A 20,467-nucleotide genomic window follows, 5' to 3' on the forward strand; every position below is an offset into this window, starting at 1 on the left:
TATCATTGAACTTATTAAAGGCACAGCATGCCTCAGAAACAAGTATTTTTTTTCTCTCTTTAGAAAGAAAAAATGAGTTTTATAATGTTGAAATAATAGTTTTAGCAAAATTGAAACAAGTTGTATTTGACTTTCATACAAAATTGTTTTAACTTAATATTTAGTAAATTACTAAAAGGTGACAGAAGCAAAAGATAGTATTAGGTAATTGGCAATTAAGTAACTATTTAAAAATTATAACGGGATGAAAGATTTTGAGAAATAAAAATATAAGGATTTCTAGTGCATAATGGGCCTTTCAGCACTTAAATACTCATCAGAACTATAAATAGCACACTTCCTCATTATTCCAGTGGCACACCAGTTATATTTTAATTCATCAGATACTACTTATTGTATACATATTGTAAAGTTAGTGTTTTAAGTGTGAAAGATGACAGTTTTTTTTCCTGGTCACATGACTGTCAGATACAAACAAACGGTATTAAACTTTTGTTGTTGTTTTTAGTCAAACTATTCATTGATTTATTCCTGTTTGATTTAACCATAGTGGTGATCAGTTATTGGAGGTATGAAGGGGCAGGAACTATAAACAAGTTATTTTGGGTATACATGTCACAAATAACCTAACATTTTGAAAAAAAAACTGGCATGTTTTGCCAATGTTAAAATTTCCACTTGAAATAACATTTTTTTTATAACAATGACCTACTTTAGCAATAAAATGTATTAACTTTTATTATACATACTGTATATGATTATTGACAATTATGCAAAACACCAGGTCAATTACCTATCATAGACTCCATGCACAGTTTTAATAATTATGTGTACGAGGTCTGTTATAGATAAATGGAGTTTATGGTTTTATTATTGATAATTAATGGTACTTGTAGTTTACCCTCCAGATCACTGCAGTTAGCCATTTTGATTTTCAGCAGAGCACAGTTCAGCCACCACGTTATTCTCTGGCGCCAGCTGTCAAGAAATTTACCAGTAGCAGTTGCCTTCACTTTCAGTACAAGTGCATGCCAGAGCTGAGTTAAGCATGAATGACCATGGAAATGATTTCATGATCAGACCAAAACGACCAGCACATCTGATTCACAGTCCAATGCTCTAACAATTGTGCTGAACGGACGATTCTTAGATAAAATATCAGGGTTTTTTTTTGGACTTTTTGTATCAAATGTTTCACAATAATTCAACAAGTACAAGTATAATGAACATGTCCAGTACACTGACCTTTAGAAATACAACATAAAACTGTAATTGTTTATATATCTTTTTATTATACATATGACGTAAAACCTTATTATATATACATGTATACAAAAAAAAGAATCTTACAATGTAATGTTCAATATATGTAAATCATGTTTGATATTGTGTCTTGAAATACCAAATACATTTATAACAAAATTAATCACCGTCTAATACTGTGATTTACATGATTTCTAATTACTGTGTTAGAATAACTAGAAATAATACTAAATTTCTTTACTAGGGTTTAAAAAGGAAATTCTAATATAATACGGGAAAAGAGGAATATTAAGTTCAACACAACACAATCAACAGCTTGTAAGTAGTGATCACAATAGTCTAAATGGCAAAATTTGCAATAGCTTAGTACCACATCAAACACCATATGCTCTATAGTATTGTCAGGTACCAGGAAGGTTTAGCAGTTACCCTTTGATTTACTTTGTGTTTTTTGTGTGTTTTTTTGTTGATTTCAAAAGAATTGAGCAGAATTCAAAAATTATACATGCAACATTTTTAGCAGAAATGTTTATCAGCATGCAAGTGTCAGAGGTATATTTGACAGTACATCGAATTTCTATCAAGCTGGGGACCTGACAAGAGCAAAGAATGGCATCATAAATAATAAGTAAAGAGATCATTAATTACTGTATAACCTTATATGAATTATCAGTAGATAAATTTCAAAATAAATGCAAGACCGATCATGCCAGTAAATCCTAGAACCCCTCTAAACCTAAACAATAAAATTTCAAAAACTACCCCTAAATACTCTCATATTAATTCTTGATTTCTGTAAGAAAAAAATTAATTTTCTTACTATTCATTGTAATAAATGTATACATATTATGTACGTACAATTATCATCATAAAATCTTTTATTATAAAAAGAAATATTTTCATGTCTGTAACTTCCACCAAAATATTGAAACTTGTTATTGCACACAGCCCCCATTTACCAGCAATATTACAAACAAAATGTGATTATATAAGTATGTTAATAGAAAGTACCCGTGTATGAATCACATCAGGAAACGAGTAAAATAACATTTAATTATTATCCTTGTTCCATGATAAAACCGTCATTTCTATGAGAAAACCTAAGGGAAAACTTATGTAAACAATACCATAACACCTACATTGTATGAGAAAGCTATGTCCATTTCACCTATGAGTAAAATAATTATGTTCATACATTATAAACTATTGGTAAATTATGTCTGTATCCATGAGTGGGTAACTCATGGCCACATTACCAAAATCTATGAGAAAACCTGTCTATATCAACATATCACAAATTAATAATCTATGGGTAACACGGCTTTACTAATGAATCATCAAATTCTATAACAAATTCATTATCATACCATAAACGAGTAAACAATTTCTATAATATGTAAATTTTAGAAACTTATTGCTGCACATAGCACTTATGAGTAACCAATGTCCATATCACATATGAGTAAAAATCACTTATGAGTAACCAGTTCCCATATCACTTATAATTTACCAATGTCCATATCCTTTATGAATGATTGATGATGATCTATGAGAGATCCATGTAAACATTTCTCAGCAAATAAGCCAACATTATTTACTCTTTATAGGTCATTTACAAAAAAAAAATGATAATAACACAGTACAGTGATATATCATATGTTCATGTATACATGTATATAAATGCCCTCTATGATATGGAATGCCTTAGATGTTGTTGTTGTTGTTTTCCTTTACTTTAAAGTAATGCCATCAGAATAAAATAACTAGGCCTCTATATTAGTCTAAATTATAATTAAAAAAGCAATATAATACAAAAATTTGATTAGCACCAACTTAGTATAATATCTTTTCCTTTATATGTAGTAATAGAAAAAATAAAATTTGCCCTACTGTATAAATTGATACCTTTTGTAAATTCTTACTACAATAGATGATTACAATGATTAAGAACAATGTATCGCTGTTTTTTTTTAAATAGAAACACCACTTATAACAACTTATTAAATACCGGTATGTAGTAATGGTATTACACAAAACAGTAAAAGTTGTTTATTTTAATTAACGCATATCTGTTATATAACGGAAATGAAAAATGTTTAATTTTATAATTAATGATTACATACCGTTAATAAGTATTTACAGTTTGTCTGCCAATGAAATGGCTCTATTTTGTTTAAATTTTGCCAAAGTATTTACCATACAGTGCTGTAACTCAACTTTTTATGTATTAAATTTAAAATTTATACGTTAAATGAGCTGATTTAATGGACTCCGCCAATTAACATAATGCCACTCAATTTGAATGGGCGGAGCTAACTGTAAGTCGGTTATAGGTTATATACAGAGTTTTAAGAAACTAATTTTCTGGCTTCACTTAGTTCACTCGAAAATTAATTTCTTAAAACTCTGTATATTACCTATAACCTACATGAAAGGTGTCTCTGTGTAAAACTCCCTCTCACATGACAAATTAAAATATTCTATTATAAATAATTATAAAAAAAAACTGTAACGGCTTCAGATCAGATGATATCATTCTAAATAAGTCAATGTTTACCAATTCATCACAGTTTGAAATCTTTAAAAATTTGATTATTCCAATTTGTAAAGTAAATTCTTCAAAAAACGCACAAAAATATTTAATCTGTCTTATTACATAGGTTGTCAAAAACATTGAACATGTTCAAAATCTGTAATTCTGTATGTTAAAATATTAGAGACAGTGTAAAATCAGTGATGTACCAGTACATTAAACCAAAGCTGCTCTATACCCTCGACCTGCTAGATTTGGAATTGATAAGCCTTTGCCACCCATAGTATGGCCATATAGAGTATGGCTATGCGGCACATCTGTGCAGTTTCTTTTTCTTTGGTTGGGTTTTTTTATGTTGCACAAATACAGTAAAGGTCATATGACAACTTTCGAGCGTTACTGGTGAAGAAATACCTCATGTGCCGTTGTGTAAGCTAGCTGGATGGCTTCCTCACATGAAAGAATCCATAGTCCCTGACAGGATTCAAACCCACAGCTGTGAGGGCCCTGTCAAGGATTTTGAAGTCAATGACCTTAACCACTCGGCCACGGACGCAGTTTCACCAGGCTCTTTACTATTAGCTGATCAACTTAAATTTTCCTTTTCTGATATTCAAAGAATAAGCCGGTTAAGGGTGTACTTTTTAACCTGCTGAATTTCTTAGATGGAATAAGCTCATTTCTATTTTAGGAACTAGAGTCTATCCTTTATCAATAAGATGAAAACTGAAGTTGGTGGTAGAGGCTCATCACTTTCCGTTGCAGCAAGTAAGGGTTGCTAAGCTTGGCTCTATAACTAATTAACTATACACCATACATTGTAGTATCAGATGAATGATAATATATGTCAAATGGGAAATTAAAAATAAAATAAAATTTAAAAGGTTGCAGGATCACAGCAAAATAACATCCACTGCAAACATTTTGGTTTCAATAGCAACAAATTCCATCATAAAATTTTACAACTAGTAAAACATTGAATGTGGAAAATACAGAAGGCTTAGTTTATTTTTGAAGTTGTAAAAGTTACAATTTTTTTGGCACCAAGCCCTCAGTATCTCAGCTTTCCCAACACAAAAATTTAAGAATATTTTGAAAATCAACCCAGTAAAACTTTTTTCATCTTGCTTCTTGCAGAATCCTCATCATCAGTTTCACTGTCACTACACACAGACGTGTACGAACATTGTGGTGAGCATAAATACTGTAACAGGGGAAGACGATACTTGCCACAAAAATCTACAAACTTCACATTCTCTACTTTAGAGCTGAAGTACACACCTGTAAAACAAATCACAATCTTTAAATTTTATACACTGTTATTCAGAATGTAAATTACCTTTCACTGATTAAAATGTAATGATGCTAAGTTATTTAACTTCAAAAACCTTCCAAAAGAAATTAGCCTTTATTTCTGTATATTTTCTTTATAATACAGTAAAAAAACGCTCTATAAAGACCATCAAAGGGACTAGATCAAAGTGGTCACAGGATGGTCACATAAGTATACATTATTACGAAGGCATTATAATTTATATGCATTTTATGACCATATTCCATTTTGGTCATTATGTTTGAACATATTCAAATAATATGTATCATAACCGTTATATACTGAGAGATGTTATAATATCTATTGTGATAAGAGCAGAACAAAATTTGAAGAAGCTTGATATAAGATTAAAATTGATCTTATATTAATAGTGTGGTGTCCTTAATTTCCATATGGTCTTGAGTATGGTTTATATATAGCTTATTGTAACAGAGGACTGCTAGCCTTTATTAAAGTTTATACTTGGAATAACTACAAAATGAAAATAGACCTTAAATACTTTCTACATAGTTTATACACATGTTCGATGTATATCATATAAATTGATATGAGCCATGACAAGACAAAACCAACATAGTGGGTTTGTGACCAGCAAGGATCCAGACCAGCCTGCGCATCAGTGCAGTCTGATCAGGATCCATGCTGTTCGCTAACTAACTCTATTACAAGTAGAGAAACAGATAGCGAACAGCATGGATCCTGATCAGACTGCGCGAATGCGCAGGCTGGTCTGGATCCATGCTGATCGCAAACCCACTATGTTGGTTTTGTCGTGACACAGCTCAATTATTATACCTTTGCATTTTGGATTGACACATCTTTCAGCAGAAGACAGGTACTTCACAAGGTGAACTGGCAAATCAGCAGTTGAATACTTGACCCGGTCAATTTTGATGACTCGACCAGCTAGTTCCATTAAAGATGGGGGATCAAAGCTTAGATCTTGTACAAATCTATTAACAAGTGGATTGTTTCTAAGACTAAGTTCCTTCAAGTTGAGGGCAACTATTTCTTGAGGTAATGTAGATAACCGATTGTTGTGTAGACTGAGTGAGCGTAGTTTCCTGAGATGTGAGAATGTTGGTGGTAGACTGTGCAGCTGGTTATCACAGAGAACAAGAGAGGTCATTCGATGTAAAGTGCCGAGCTCTGCTGGAACTTCTTGTAATGAATTTCCTCCCAAATACAGCACTTCCAACCTGAAATTGTTCCACAGGAGAAAAATTGGTTAGACTATCTGTATCATGATTTTACATTATACATACTCACGATACTCTAACTAATCTAAGACTTGTCAAAGAGACATGGAGATATCTTTTGAATAGGAAATGTCTTTTAAAAAGGTTTGACAGTTGGAAAAACAGTCTGTTAAAGGGTCAAATACATTGTAATTAGGTAATACAATAAAGAGTAAATTGGGAGTACATGTGAGCTTGGTATATTGTCATAATTTATGCAAATTTATAACTACATGTAGTAATAGACAACTTAGTATGCAGCATGTTCCAAGAACAAACTTACAAAATCATAAAGGTGAGGCTCCTAGTTATCAAAAGGTCATGCCCTGTGAGACAAAAAAAAAAGAATACGCAAATAGGCACATATAATATATAATGTGCATATAATGAATGAAAACAATAATGATACTTACTTTGACAAGCCTTTTATAGCACCAGGTATAGACTTCAGGTTATTTGCACCTATGTGTAATGTTTTTAAATTCTTCAACTCTGTCAATTGCATGGGGAAGTCCGTGAATCTGTTGCCACTGAAATTCAATGTCTCTAAAGAAGTGACAAGTCCAAAATCTTTAGGCAAAGAGTTTTCATCCAGTAGGTTATTTCTTGCAGTAAATGTAGTCAGGCTTTGTAGATGCAGAATTTCCATCCCAATTGATGTCAAACCATTGTTGCTAATATCAAGGTTTATTAGATTAAGAAATGTTCCCAATTCGCCAGGAAACGCCACGAAACAATTGTGACTTAATTGAATAGATTTCCAAGACGTCGGATCCTCTGAAAGATATTTTGGCAACACTTCGAGTTCACTGTGTGACAAATCCTCCGAATTGTCATCATTAAATTCACTATCTGAGGATGATGGCCAGTCCACATAATTTTGAGCCATTCTAGAGCTCTAGAACTAGAAGCTCTCACCGATCCTTTCACTTATTGTACAGTATCAAATACTCATTTGCCTTATGCAATGGTATAAATCAGTACAATATTCAGGGCAATCATGATCACCAGTAAGCCCCATGATTTCTTGATTTATATAACGAACATATCCGAAGCATACCAAATAAAACTGGGACACTTCGGTTGAAAATTAGGTCATATGATCACTCGGTACTTCGTCGGAGTTTGACGGAAAATTCCGGAAAGATGTGTTTACGTATGAGACGTGAAATGCTTTTGGAAAACGTTATTTATGTAAATGTTTCTGTTACTTTTGGAAACAGAAATTACTAAAGTCAATATCAATTAAACATTTACAAATTATTATTATCCAATTGGGATAAGCGAAAAATTGGTATAAATACTATAGCTGTTCTTCGATTAATATCGACGGCCGCGTGGCCTAATGGATAAGGCGTCTGACTTCGAATCAGAAGATTGCGAGTTCGAGTCTCGTCGTGGTCGTATATTTTTAATCCTTTTTTCCAAGAATATGTATTCCATTAATAAGCAACGGATCCAGAAATGATTATCTGGAGTTATGCGGACATGGTGACTAAAAATTTTACTCAGAAACTTAAAGACCAAGCAGCATAGCTCCGGATTCATGCTAATTTTCATGACAATTTTAAAAATGTAAAATATTTTGAAGTGAACAAAGAAAGTAATTTACGGGACTTAATAATCCACGTTAATTACCAAAAAAGGTAAAAATATACATAAACACATCTTACTGCGTTAAAAACGCAGTAGAATTATAGTGAAATCTTGATACTGCATAAGCAGTCATTTATCGCACATAACATGCGAATAATTAATTAGATATTGAATCTTTTTACTTTTCTTAAGATCTCAATACATCAGATTGAGGTCGGAAAATGGTTTGATAATTGTAAGATTCTGGCGTCTACCTGAAAGTCCAACCATTTTTCCAACCGTCATCCGACGTAAGAACCTGACTTAATCTGACGTCAGTGTGGCGTCTTGTGTTTGCTGTGTAGCAATAGCTAAGCTCAACATCCATCGGAAGCAATGGTGCTTAGAATCAGAGATATTTAATTTAACACATATTGGTAAACACCATAAGGAATTGTGCTTCAAACTTGACAACTACCACCTGCTTATCAATACCTAAGAAATAAAGTACTTCAAACTCAACTTCTATCGGTCAACACCCTAAACCATATTGCCCGTAACTCAACGTCTACCGGTCAACACCTAAGCAATAGTGCTACAGCCTTAACACCAACAGCTCCACACCTTTGAACTGGCTGTCAAAACTCAATATCTACCTGTTAACACCTTACCAATATTGCTTTGACAGACATAAGCATTTCTCAGTCAATACCTTTGCGATGTTCCTTTCGGACCTCAAAACTTACCATTCAACAGCTTAGCAATGTTGCTTCAAACCTCAAAATCTATACCGGTTTACACCTTAGCAATGTTGCTTCAGACCTCACCGATCAACACCTAGACAATGTTGTTTCGGACCTCAACATCTATACCGTTCCATATTGCTTCAGACCTAAACATTTATCAGTCAACACATTAGCAATATTGCTTCAGATCTCAACATATATCGTTCAACACCTTAGCAAAGTTGCTTCATGCTTCAACATATATCGTTCAACACCTTAGCCAAGTTGCTTCATTCTTCAACATATATCGCTCAACACCTTAGCAAAGTTGCTTCATGCTTCAACATATGTCGTTCAACACCTTAGCAAAGTTGCTTCATGCTTCAACATTAAAATCGTCCAACACCTTAGCAAAGTTGCTTCAAGCTTCAACATATATCGTTCAACACCTTAGCAAAGTTGTTTCATGCTTCAACATTTGCCATGTTGAATCAAACCTTAACATCTACCAGTCAACACCTCAACAATGTTAATTCAGACATCAACATATACATCTGGCAGCACCTTATCAAAGTTGCTTCAAACTCAACACCTACCGGTCAACACATTCGAATAATTGCCTCAGACCTCAACACCTCAGCAATGTTGCTTCAGACCTCATCATCTATCAGTCAACACCTCAGCACTGTTGCTTCAGACCTCATCATCTATCAGTCAACACCTCAGCACTGTTGCTTCAGACCTCATCATCTATCAGTCAACACCTCAGCACTGTTGCTTCAGACCTCATCATCTATCAGTCAACACATCAGCAATGTTGCCTCAGACCTTAAAATTTATCAGTTAACACCTCATGCAGCAATGTTACTTCAGACCTCATCATCTATCAGTCAAAACCTCAGCAATGTTGCTTCAGACCTCATCATCTATCAGTCAACACCACAGCACTGTTGCTTCAGACCTCAACATCTATCAGTCAACACCTCATGCAGCAATGTTGCTTCAGACCTCATCATCCATCAGTCAATAAATCAGTACTGTTGCTTCAGACCTCATCATCTGTCAGTCAACACCTCAGCACTGTTGCTTCAGACCCCATCATCTATCAGTCAACATCTCAGCACTGTTGCTTCAGACCTCATCATCTGTCAGTAAACACCTCAGCAATGTTGCTTCAGACCTCATCATCTATCAGTCAACACCTCAGCACTGTTGCTTCAGCCCTTAACATCTATCAGTCAACACCTCATGCAGCAATGTTGCTTCAGACATCATCATCTATCAGTCAACACCTCAGCACTGTTGCTTCAGACCTCAACATCTATCAGTCAACACCTCATGCAGCAATATTGCTTCAGACCTCAACATTTATCAGTCAACACCTCAGAAATGTTGCTTCAGACCTCATCATCTATCAGTCAACACATCAGCACTGTTGCTTCAGACCTCATCATCTATCAGTCAACACCTCAGCAATGTTGCTTCAGACCTCATCATCTATCAGTCAACACCTCAGCAATATTGCTTCAGCCTTCATCATCTATCAGTCAACACCTCAGCAATGTTGCTTCAGACCTCATCATCTATCAGTCAACACCTCAGCAATATTGCTTCAGAACTCATCATCTATCAGTCAACACCTCAGCAATGTTGCTTCAGACCTCATCATCTATCAGTCAACACCTCAGCAATGTTGCTTCAGACCTCAACATTTATCAGTCAACACCTCATGCAGCAATGTTGCTTCAGACCTCAACATTTATCAGTCAACACCTCAGCAATTTTGCTTCAAACCTCATCATCTATCAGTCAACACCTCATTAATGTTGCTTCAAACCTCAACATCTATCAGTCAACACCTCATCAATGTTGCTTCAAACCTCAAACATTTATCAGTCAACACCTCAGCAATTTTGCTTCAGACCTCATCATCTATCAGTCAACACCTCAGCAATGTTGCTTCAGACCTCATCATCTATTAGTCAACAACTCAGCAATGTTGCTGCAGACCTCATCATCTATCAGTCAACACCTCAGCAATGTTGTTTCAGACCTCATCATCTATCAGTCAACACCTCAGCAATGTTGCTTCAGACCTCATTATCTATCAGTCAACACATCAGCAATGTTGCTTCAGACCTCATCATCTATCAGTCAACACCTCAGCAATATTGCTTCAGACCTCATCATCTATCAGTTAACACCTCATGAAGCAATGTTGCTTCAGACCTCATCATCTATCAGTCAACACCTCAGCAATGTTGCTTCAGACCTCATCATCTATCAGTCAACACCTCAGCAATGTTGCTTCAGACCTCATCATCTATCAGTCAACACCTCAGCACTGTTGCTTCAGACCTCATCATCTATCAGTCAACACATCAGCAATGTTGCTTCAGACCTCATCATCTATCAGTCAACACCTCAGCAATGTTGCTTCAGACCTCATCATCTATCAGTTAACACCTCATGCAGCAATGTTGCTTCAGACCTCATCATCTACCAGTTAACACCTCATGAAGCAATGTTGCTTCAGACCTCATCATCTATCAGTTAACACATCAGCAATATTGCTTCAGACCTCAACATTTATTAGTCAACACCTCAGCATTGTTGCTTCAGACCTCAACATTTATTAGTCAACACCTCAGCAATGTTGCTTCAGACCTCATCATCTATCAGTCAACATATCAGCAATGTTGCTTCAGACCTCATCATCTATCAGTCAACACCTCAGCAATGTTGCTTCAGACCTCATCATCTATCAGTCAACACCTCAGCAATGTTGCTTCAGACCTCATCATCTATCAGTTAACACATCAGCAATGTTGCTTCAGACCTCAACATTTATTAGTCAACACCTCATGCAGCAATGTTGCTTCAGACCTCAACATTAATCAGTCAACACCTTAGCACTGTTGCTTCAGACCTCAACATTTATTAGTCAACACCTCATGCAGCAATGTACTTCAGACCTCAACATTAATCAGTCAACACCTTAGCAATGTACTTCAGACCTCAACATCTATCAGTCAACACCTCAGCAATGTTGCTTCAGACCTCATCATCTATCAGTCAACACCTTAGCAATGTACTTCAGACCTCAACATCTATACCGGTTACCAATATAAAACACCCAAAAGAAATCCTGTTTTTCGTAAACTTTATTTAAAATAAAACAACAAAAAAGGCAATATACACTCTACATGTTTATAAATTTGATTCTGAAAGGCAATGTTAACATGAGTGATTTTAGCAATTGTTGGTCTTGTGAAAAAGTCGCCAACATGGACTGAATCACTTGACACTTACAGTTTTCTGGTTGATATTAATTTTTTTGATTCAATCCTCATCAAAGACACTTGAGCCATGTTATGACAAAACCAACATAATGGGTTTGCGACCAACATGGATCCAGACCAGCCTGCGCCTCCGCGCAGTCTGATCAGGATCCATGCTGTTCACTATCAGTTTCTCTACTTGTTATAGGGTTTGTAAGCGAACAGCATGGATCCTGATCAGACTGCGCAGGCTGATCTGGATCTTGCTGGTCGCAAACCCATTATGTTGGTTTTGTCGTGACGCGGCTCACTTATAAAATAACTTACTATGTTATCATACTGACACAATAAGGAACTGTACAATACTAGGTGAATCACTTAAAAACACTTGATCACGATCTGATAGTTGTTGTCTTATTCAAGTTATGCTTAATAGCTTTACACTTTAAACAGTTGTTTTTACCTTATATAACAGTGGCCTATAAAACGCCCCTTTTAAATGGAAATTATTTTAAATTCATGCTTGTTTTCCCAAAAAATCAGAACATACTCTAGCTTTCTCTTCCGATATTAGCAATTTCCCAAATTGAAGAGAGTAAGACCTCATCCTGATTAAGTGAGACAAAAAAAAACTGTTCTAATACACGTAATTTTTATTTCTTAAAATAGTGTTTAGTTAATTCATTTTCCTTCATAATGACAAGCTGTGAACGGTCTTAAATTCAACGATGTTCTGCCAGCGTCCTTACCGATACTGTGTCACGTGCTCACGTGTAAAATCATGACATGACTCATACAGTCACCACCGTGTAATTAAACTCTTCCTTATTCACCAAAACTGTTAAGAAATAATCTAAGCATAATTAACTAAGTAGCACATTGACATGGTAGTATTGTCATAGCTACATCACTACCACTCTCTTACAGGTCCATAAAGCCTCAGAAATGCAATCATTTTTATTTTTTGATAGTGTCCTGTTAAAGTTTCAAAACGGTTATTTATTAGCCGTATAGCTGAGACATAGTTCGCTTCTTTTGCGTTTACGCAATGAGTACAGCTATAGTGATTAAAAATATTTTGTATGCAAGTCAACATACTTAATTGTTTCATCAGATGATAAACATCTCACATGATTTAAATACATTATTACAACACATATTTATCCTATTTGCAGAATGAAAAAAAATATTCTTTTCCGAGGCATGATGTGTCTTTAAACAATTCTCTCTTTAAATGGCAATGCATACAGAAAATCAACTTGAACATATGATAAAATATAATTTACAAAATACAAATATAGAACTAGCTTTAATAACTACTTATACGTTTAAAACGAGGTAAAAACCCTCCTAGTATTAATCCCCTGCTCTAAAGCTCTAGCTATTTTTAGGTTTAAATTTGTAACAGGAACAACATATATAATGTAAACATTTTCATTTTTTGTAGTTAATGAGTCTGGCTAGAACAACGAACACATAAAATAATGTTGTTTGTTTTGTTCTTGGTGTGTATCTGACGTCATTTGTATCGTCATCTAGAACGCTCATACAAAATGCTCTGCAATGATTCACAAAAAGTGTTTAAATCATAAATCAGATTGATTGAGCTTGACTACATAGCATCGATGAGAAATGGAAAAATAAATAAACAAAATTACTTCTTTAAAAGGTTTTTTTCAATACTGATTTTAATGTACAAATGAGATCACACAAATTTTTCTTTAAATTTATTGAACATGCTGCCTGACTCGCGTTTCTTATCTTTTTTGCTTGGCTTTTGTGATGTAGCGGTCTTTGATTTATTAGTTGCCCCCTTCTTGGTGTGATCAGTAAAAGTTGTGGGAGATGAAGAAAGAGATTGATAATTGGATGTTGGTTGGCCCCGTACCTCTGAAGACATACCGTGTTCTGTTGGCGCTCTCAATTGGGACCTATTGCTTACATTTGTCGGTATGCGTTCGGCTCCGGAATTAACCGATCTCTCATCATGCTCATCTAGACGCCTGGGTGTTGGAAATCTTATAGCTTTTAAACTTTCATCACTCTGTTCAAATGGATTGTGCTCATCTTCCGGTTCAAAATATGTGTTTGGTCCTATTGGCGCAATTATGGCTGTAGAAAGTCTGTCCCAAACCCATTCAACCATGTCGGACTTGCCGAAGTCACATAATGCCAGAAAGCGAAGGATTCTGGGTATTGGTGTATTTTTTTCACGGATAACTGGTATAAGTTTTTTGCTTCTTGCACCTGAAATAAAAATAAAAACATTATCTTTAAGACTTATATGTACTCCAAGCTCATTAAAAGAAGAATGGGTCAATTGAATTCTATGATTATCTTCGCATTGTAAGGCAAATTTGTTCATAGATTTTGGTAGAATAGCAATCTTACCTGGTGCTAGAGCATGAGCGAATTTCACCTGAAAGTCACACGCAGAACTCTGCAAAAACGTTCTGGACATCAGTATCACCACTCTACGGCATCTGAAAACACAGAATATAAAAAAATATATCTAAAGTATGCGTATGAAGATCATTATAAAAAAACATTTTCGTAGTATTGAAAAAAATAAAGCAATGAAAAGTATGTTCAGGACAATTATGTTTAAACAAAGTTTTTTCTAAAATCTATAATCGCAATAAATCAGAGTGATTACGAAATATGAAATAAATGAAAGACGAAATAAATCCAATAACCTCTCCTAAGGTGAAGCCCAACCCCTCCCCCCTCCCCCGGAAAAAAAACGAAGTTGAGTAAAAGTAACTGAAGTGTCATTACTAAAGCATTACATGTATGAACCTAATTAGTGCTTTAATCAGATAGTAAATCTGTTTCTCATTTGGCGACGATTCGCATTTATTTTGTATATATTACTCGTATTTACTATTTAAGTATTTACTTAACTGGTATTTGTTAAAAAACTAAACATGATATATACAAATTTGTACCTCTTGAAGAAGAAAACCCCACTTGTACGTTCATTGAACATTTAAAAGAAGATGAACTTACCTGGCTTCTATGAGATAAGCTGTGATTGTGTGTTCAGCTGAACCAGGCAGGTCGTCTCTTCCAGGTACAAACAATTTTAGCCCTCGTTTAACTTCCAGCTCATTTATCATTTCATACAGAAATTGGCGGTCTTTCTCGTCCTCAGATGACCAACAGATGAAGGCGTCATAAAATGTTTTCTTCCCGGTCATAACTATAAAAGTAATATTTGTTGTTAAATGGAGTAAATTGGATAAAAAAAATCAAAGATATAATACACATAAAGTGGAAAACTTCTAAGATATACATGCATATATGTGTACAAAAGGTATTTCGCCAACAGTAAGATATGTATCAAAAAGTTATTAGTTATACACTTTATTCATCATCATCATCATCATCATCATCATCATCATCTTCATCGTCATCATCATCATTGTCATGGGCGTGGTTGTCGTCATCATTTTGACGACAACAAAACATCACCATCATCATCATCATCATCAACAACAACAACAACAACAACAAAATCAGCATCATCATCATCATTATCGTCATCATCATCATCATCAACAACAACATCATCATCAACAACATCATCATCATGATCATCATCATGATCATCATCAACAACAACAACAACAAAACCGCCAAAACGATAAAGAAAATATTAATAGACTTACCATCTCCTCTTGTTGCAAATTTCGTCTCGTCAACCCTCATCTCGGATGTTGTAACTGTAACGTGAAACAAACTTTAGTCATCACTTACACCAAAGCCATAAAATAAGAAAGATACAAATTAGCCGCGTCATGACAAAACCAACATAATGGGTTTGCGACCAGCATGGTCCAGACCAGACTGCGCATCCGCGCAGTCTGATCAGGATCCATGCAGTTCGCTATCAGTTTCTCTACTGGTAATAGAGTTGGTAAGCGAACAGCATAGATCCTGATCAGACTGCGCAAATGCGCAGGCTGCCTGGATCCATGATGGTCGCAAACGCAGTATGTTGGTTTTGTCGTGACGCGGCTCAAATGTTCATGTACAAACAATTAGGAAGGATCAGCAATTATTCCATCTATATTATGGCCGAACCTTTGCTCCGTGTAACAAGACAATAGGTAAGTACTTAAATTATCAAAAGAAAATTAAGGAGAAAATTTACATTCCTTTATTGATATGGTCCATCGATCGGCAATTTGATCTGTATACAATAAATGACATTTTTTATTGTGATATATAATTTATTCATACCTGTAGGATCTTGTTCTATTCTGTATCTTTCGGCATCTTCTGCTAGCTGCAGATTTTCTTCATATTTCTCACAGTCTTTTACTAAAATATAAATCACTTAATTGTTTTTTTTCTGTTTGAAATTAATCAAATCTTTCAGATTTTTTGTTCCAAACCATGTCCCATGTTAATATCTGACATCGCTTGTTTGTTTGTGTATTTTACTCCCTTTATGTAATTTTCGCTACCATTTAATACATTATATGCTACATGAATAATGTATATGACTGATATTATGCCAAATATTATATGTATGTTTGTAATTTCACTCACGCTGTATATATACAGGTATATGATTCATATATGTGTCATGATAAGGAACTGTTATAATCAAGTCATATTGTATAATAAAATCTGTTCTGCTCTGTTCTTCTTTATAACATAATGTTACCTATTGATACATCATGCGGACATGTTGCTTGTTCTTTTTTTATATACATTTTGTAGCGAGTTTTTACATTGAGTTGCTTGTTCTTACATTCAATGATATTGCCTGTTTGTACATTATGTTGCTTCTTTGAACATTATATTGCTTGTATGAATATTTAGTAGCTTTGACATGATGTTATTTTGATGGGTCTAAAATATGGAGAAAACGTGATCCCTCGGAAGCATTAATCACAACAAAATTACATGAAAATTGCAGACTCTGTTTGACTAAGTATGTACACGAGGGACAAAGAATTTAATAAGTGCAAAATCCCTAATGCCCCCTATCACCGGCCCCCTATCACCGGCTTGAGCGGTACTCAATTTTCAACACTAAAAGTGATGGAATCAATGATTTTAAAACCTTCTTCTATTTATATATACATGTTTGCATGATAAAACATGTATACACGCTAGTCATGGTTATATACTGTACTTACATTTAATTTAAACACTTTTAAAATCTTAACCTAGTTGTTAAAAGAATTTAAGAATAAGTATTGTTTTTTAAGTAGCTACTCCATTCATAACAACATCGACATTATGTAGCTATGCGAAACTTAATTTTCTATACTTTCAAATTACCTTCCACGTACAGTAAATATTTAAATTTCTTTAGTAACAATCAACATTGTTCCACATGTAATGCCTGAACTGAATTTATACTTTTCAAGTTTGCAATTACTATTATCGCTGTACATTGATATAAGGTAATTATAATAATCAATATTATTAAACCCTTTTTAAAACCGAGTAAAATACGGCAAATTTAAGTTGAATTCGTCAGGGGAATACCCGTTTTTTTCCAGTGTGTAATTTCAATTGAAATCTTTCCAAATTTTGTTTTTGTTCTGCAGATATTTAGTAATAACTTCGGAGAGAGAAAGATATCAGTTCAGAATAACATGTTTAAACCGATATCTTTAAAAAAAAAAGGGGGGGGGGGTGACATTAAAAAACATCCATTAAGGCAGCGCTATTCCTGGTTTTTGCTTTTTTGTATTGCAAAACTTGTTCTAATAAGAACACAATAAGTCCAAACACTATGTTTATAATATAATGTTTATAAATTTTGTATCTTTATATCTTGGGACTTACGGAGCATCAGGGCCATACTAGAGGCAAATCTTCTTATTAAAGTAACAGGAACGCCAATAGCTTGATTGTAGAAAATTTGTAAAATGGATTATACCGATCCGACAAAACTGTCACGGGTTAGGGTTCATCAAGCATATAATCTATTTTATGTCATAATTATAAAGAGAACGCGTATGGTAAACACATTTCAAACATGTCATTGAAAAACTATTTATCTTTGTTTTGCTCTATTACGTGAAAATAAAAAAGGAAATAAAAACATATTTTACACAAATGCATACATAATGAAATAAATGCAGTATAAATGTAACTTTAGATATTACTAATTTTAACTTTCAGGTTACAATATGTAAATCTTAAATCTAGTTTTCAATGAATAATATTATTGTTGTATATACATGTAACTAAACAATAAACATTATAAACGTAAAATAATAGTCTCTTCAAACAGGAAATTACACCAACATGCTAATTGTCCTAGTAATCACTTAACCAGCGGAATTTTTTAATGGTACATGTATCAATTATTTAATTGTTCATTATCATCAATTTTTAAAGATATCAAGTACATAAGTCCGGCACGGTGATTGGTCACTGCACCCCCTCCCCACCCCCTCTAATATCCCAAACCACCCAAAACAATATGGGTAGTGAAAAATCAACTGTGATACTGGAGAAGAAAGAATGGATTAGGTAAGCTTGGTCAGACTACATGGGCTTGCGGGCTGGTGTGCCTCTTAATGATGACAAAGGTTAAATATTTACGGTTCCAGCAAGTCAAAGGGAACTGGTTTATGATAGAAGATCTGTTATGTCATCAATAAATACGTTGATAGTATTTAGTATAGGACATTAAAACAAACCACGATGCACGAGTGTTGTTTGTAACATATAACAAAGTGTGCTAGAACAAAATAGTATCATTATTTTTCATACATTATGCTCATACTTAATCTCTTTAGAATTCTGTTAACATATGAGCCGTGTCAAGTCAAAACCAACATAGTGGGTTTGCGACCAGCATGGATCCAGACCAGCCTGCGCATCCACGCAGTCTGATCAGGATCCGTGCTGTTCGCTTACCAACCCTATAACAAGTAGAGAAACTGATAGCGAACAGCATGGATCCTGATCAGACTGCGCGGGTGCGAAGGCTGGTCTGGATCCATGCTGGTCGCAAACCCATTATGTTGGTTTTGTCGTGACGTGGCTATTTTCAGTAATATTTTATAAGAATATAGAAAAGCCACATCTTTATATTGTGTTATCAATATTTGATATACTTGTGGAAATGTTTCAATCCACTTTGAAGGTTATAGATATTATAGCTTTACAGCCTGGTGACAGTCACCCATCGTTTCAAGATTCATTTATGACCTGACAAGTATGTTTTTTTCCCTTTATACTTTGTGTATATGGATGCAAGTCAATTAAACATACGAGCAAAGCACACAGTGATCTACCAGAATTTGGACATGGGTTCCGTTACGTTAACTTTTACGTTAAGTATGGTTACCGTAACGTTAAACTAAACGTTCAACATAGTGAACATTTTCATTTCATACAGTATATGTAATATGAAACTATACTTACTTATTGGTCGCCGGCAGTCAACAAGAACATCAAATCTTTCCATCAAAAATAGATACGTCCATAGATTTCCCACGGTTCCATTCTGGCCTGTCCACTTCTCAAGTAATTCAAAAGTTGGACTTTTCTGTCTTTTCATGTTCATGATACTGTTGTAATCAAATCCAGCAAGTTCTGCCAAACCACTATAGTCATTAACAACGTCGGAGTCTCCACCCTCATGGTTAACTACAACAAGAGCTCCTTCCAAATCCAGAAACCCCGACAACTTCCGTCGTGAAGCTACTCTTAGAGCCCTTAAAGGCGTAAAAGTATATATTTCTGGCAGGACAAGATCTGGTTGAATTGTATCATCATCATCCATTCTTGTAGCCATGTTTTTCTATATAGCTTGATCAAATGTTCATAAAATACAACTGTTTCTGACCACTATAACTATTTCAAATGATTAAAGATTAACTCAATGCTACATAACTTCCGCCTTCAAATAACAAACTAGTTTGCTGTCCAGGAAGTTTAGAAGTTTTATTCCGAATTAGGTCTTATAGTTTATTTTAATCGATATGTCGCGCATAACATTTATAAATCTTAAAAGTTTAACGAGTTGTAGCGAAACCGGGTATCTGGGCTTGTATACCAAGTTGTTAACCGGTCGATACAGCTCAACAAAAAGGAAGATAAAATACACCTATATGTTAAATATAACTGTTTACCAAGGATACCATATCTTTATGGGGAGTTTTAAGATTGCACCATGTGCCCTGCTTTTAATGTTGCGCACAGCCCGCTTTACAATGTACAGATAGATTGTTTAGGCTACCATGTTGGTGGAATGATTTATTTAATCTGCGCGACATGCTACTTTATATTATTTTTATTTATCTTTTTTTGTTTTTGTTTCTTTTTTGTTTTTTTATTGTTGTTTTCTTTTCAATAAGAAATTGAAATGAGAAATATATCAATCATTTTAGGCTTGAAACAGTCTGTAAATGTTACCTTTTGATTATGCAATGAAAATAACGTTACATACAATATCCCGAAGTTGACTAAATCTGCTATGGTCGCCATTGTATGTTGACCAGTTATTTTTTCACGTTTCTATTTTCTAATCTTGACGC

General features: G+C 34.5%; 2 protein-coding genes and 1 non-coding gene across 5 annotated transcripts; 1 reads left to right on the plus strand and 2 right to left on the minus strand.

The window, feature by feature from the left end:
* Positions 1 to 4,672: 4,672 nt before the first annotated feature.
* LOC132758812 (leucine-rich repeat-containing protein 58-like) lies at positions 4,673 to 7,441 on the minus strand. Its single transcript, XM_060750516.1, has 3 exons — positions 6,781 to 7,441; positions 5,925 to 6,328; positions 4,673 to 5,077 (listed from the first exon to the last, which is right to left on the minus strand). Exons 1-3 carry the CDS (start codon positions 7,254 to 7,256, stop codon positions 4,896 to 4,898), a joined length of 1,062 nt encoding a protein of 353 aa, XP_060606499.1. The 5' UTR covers positions 7,257 to 7,441; the 3' UTR covers positions 4,673 to 4,895.
* Positions 7,442 to 7,698: 257 nt separating this feature from the next.
* Trnar-ucg (transfer RNA arginine (anticodon UCG)) lies at positions 7,699 to 7,771 on the plus strand. The gene has a single exon. It is a non-coding gene; the product is annotated as a tRNA-Arg (tRNA).
* A 4,044-nt stretch (positions 7,772 to 11,815) lies between these two features.
* On the minus strand, positions 11,816 to 19,950 carry LOC132758813 (myeloid differentiation primary response protein MyD88-like). Of its 3 annotated transcripts, none has more exons than XM_060750519.1 (7): positions 19,353 to 19,950; positions 16,194 to 16,274; positions 15,620 to 15,673; positions 14,958 to 15,150; positions 14,340 to 14,431; positions 13,851 to 14,195; positions 11,816 to 13,506 (listed from the first exon to the last, which is right to left on the minus strand). In XM_060750519.1, exons 1-7 carry the CDS (start codon positions 19,723 to 19,725, stop codon positions 13,493 to 13,495), a joined length of 1,152 nt encoding a protein of 383 aa, XP_060606502.1. In that variant the 5' UTR covers positions 19,726 to 19,950; the 3' UTR covers positions 11,816 to 13,492. The 3 variants fall into 3 exon arrangements, with proteins under 3 accessions (XP_060606502.1, XP_060606501.1, XP_060606500.1); XM_060750518.1 differs by having other exon boundaries at positions 13,837 to 14,195; XM_060750517.1 differs by having other exon boundaries at positions 11,816 to 14,195.
* Positions 19,951 to 20,467: the final 517 nt, after the last annotated feature.

This window comes from Ruditapes philippinarum, unplaced genomic scaffold (assembly GCF_026571515.1).
Source record: "Ruditapes philippinarum isolate M1 unplaced genomic scaffold, ASM2657151v2 ctg300_1_1_1_1, whole genome shotgun sequence".
Classification (NCBI taxonomy): domain Eukaryota; kingdom Metazoa; phylum Mollusca; class Bivalvia; order Venerida; family Veneridae; genus Ruditapes; species Ruditapes philippinarum.

Coding starts and splice junctions, on each gene's coding strand:
- LOC132758812 (XM_060750516.1), bottom strand. CDS start 7,256: ATGGCTCAAAATTATGTGGACTGGCCATCATCCTCAGATAGTGAATTT. Junction 6,329..6,780: donor GCTATAAAAGGCTTGTCAAA/GTAAGTATCATT, acceptor GAACAATTTCAG/GTTGGAAGTGCTGTATTTGG. Junction 5,078..5,924: donor TGTCAATCCAAAATGCAAAG/GTATAATAATTG, acceptor TTTGTTTTACAG/GTGTGTACTTCAGCTCTAAA.
- LOC132758813 (XM_060750517.1), bottom strand. CDS start 19,725: ATGGCTACAAGAATGGATGATGATGATACAATTCAACCAGATCTTGTC. Junction 15,674..16,193: donor AATAGAACAAGATCCTACAG/GTATGAATAAAT, acceptor TTCACGTTACAG/TTACAACATCCGAGATGAGG. Junction 15,151..15,619: donor ATTTGCAACAAGAGGAGATG/GTAAGTCTATTA, acceptor TTACTTTTATAG/TTATGACCGGGAAGAAAACA.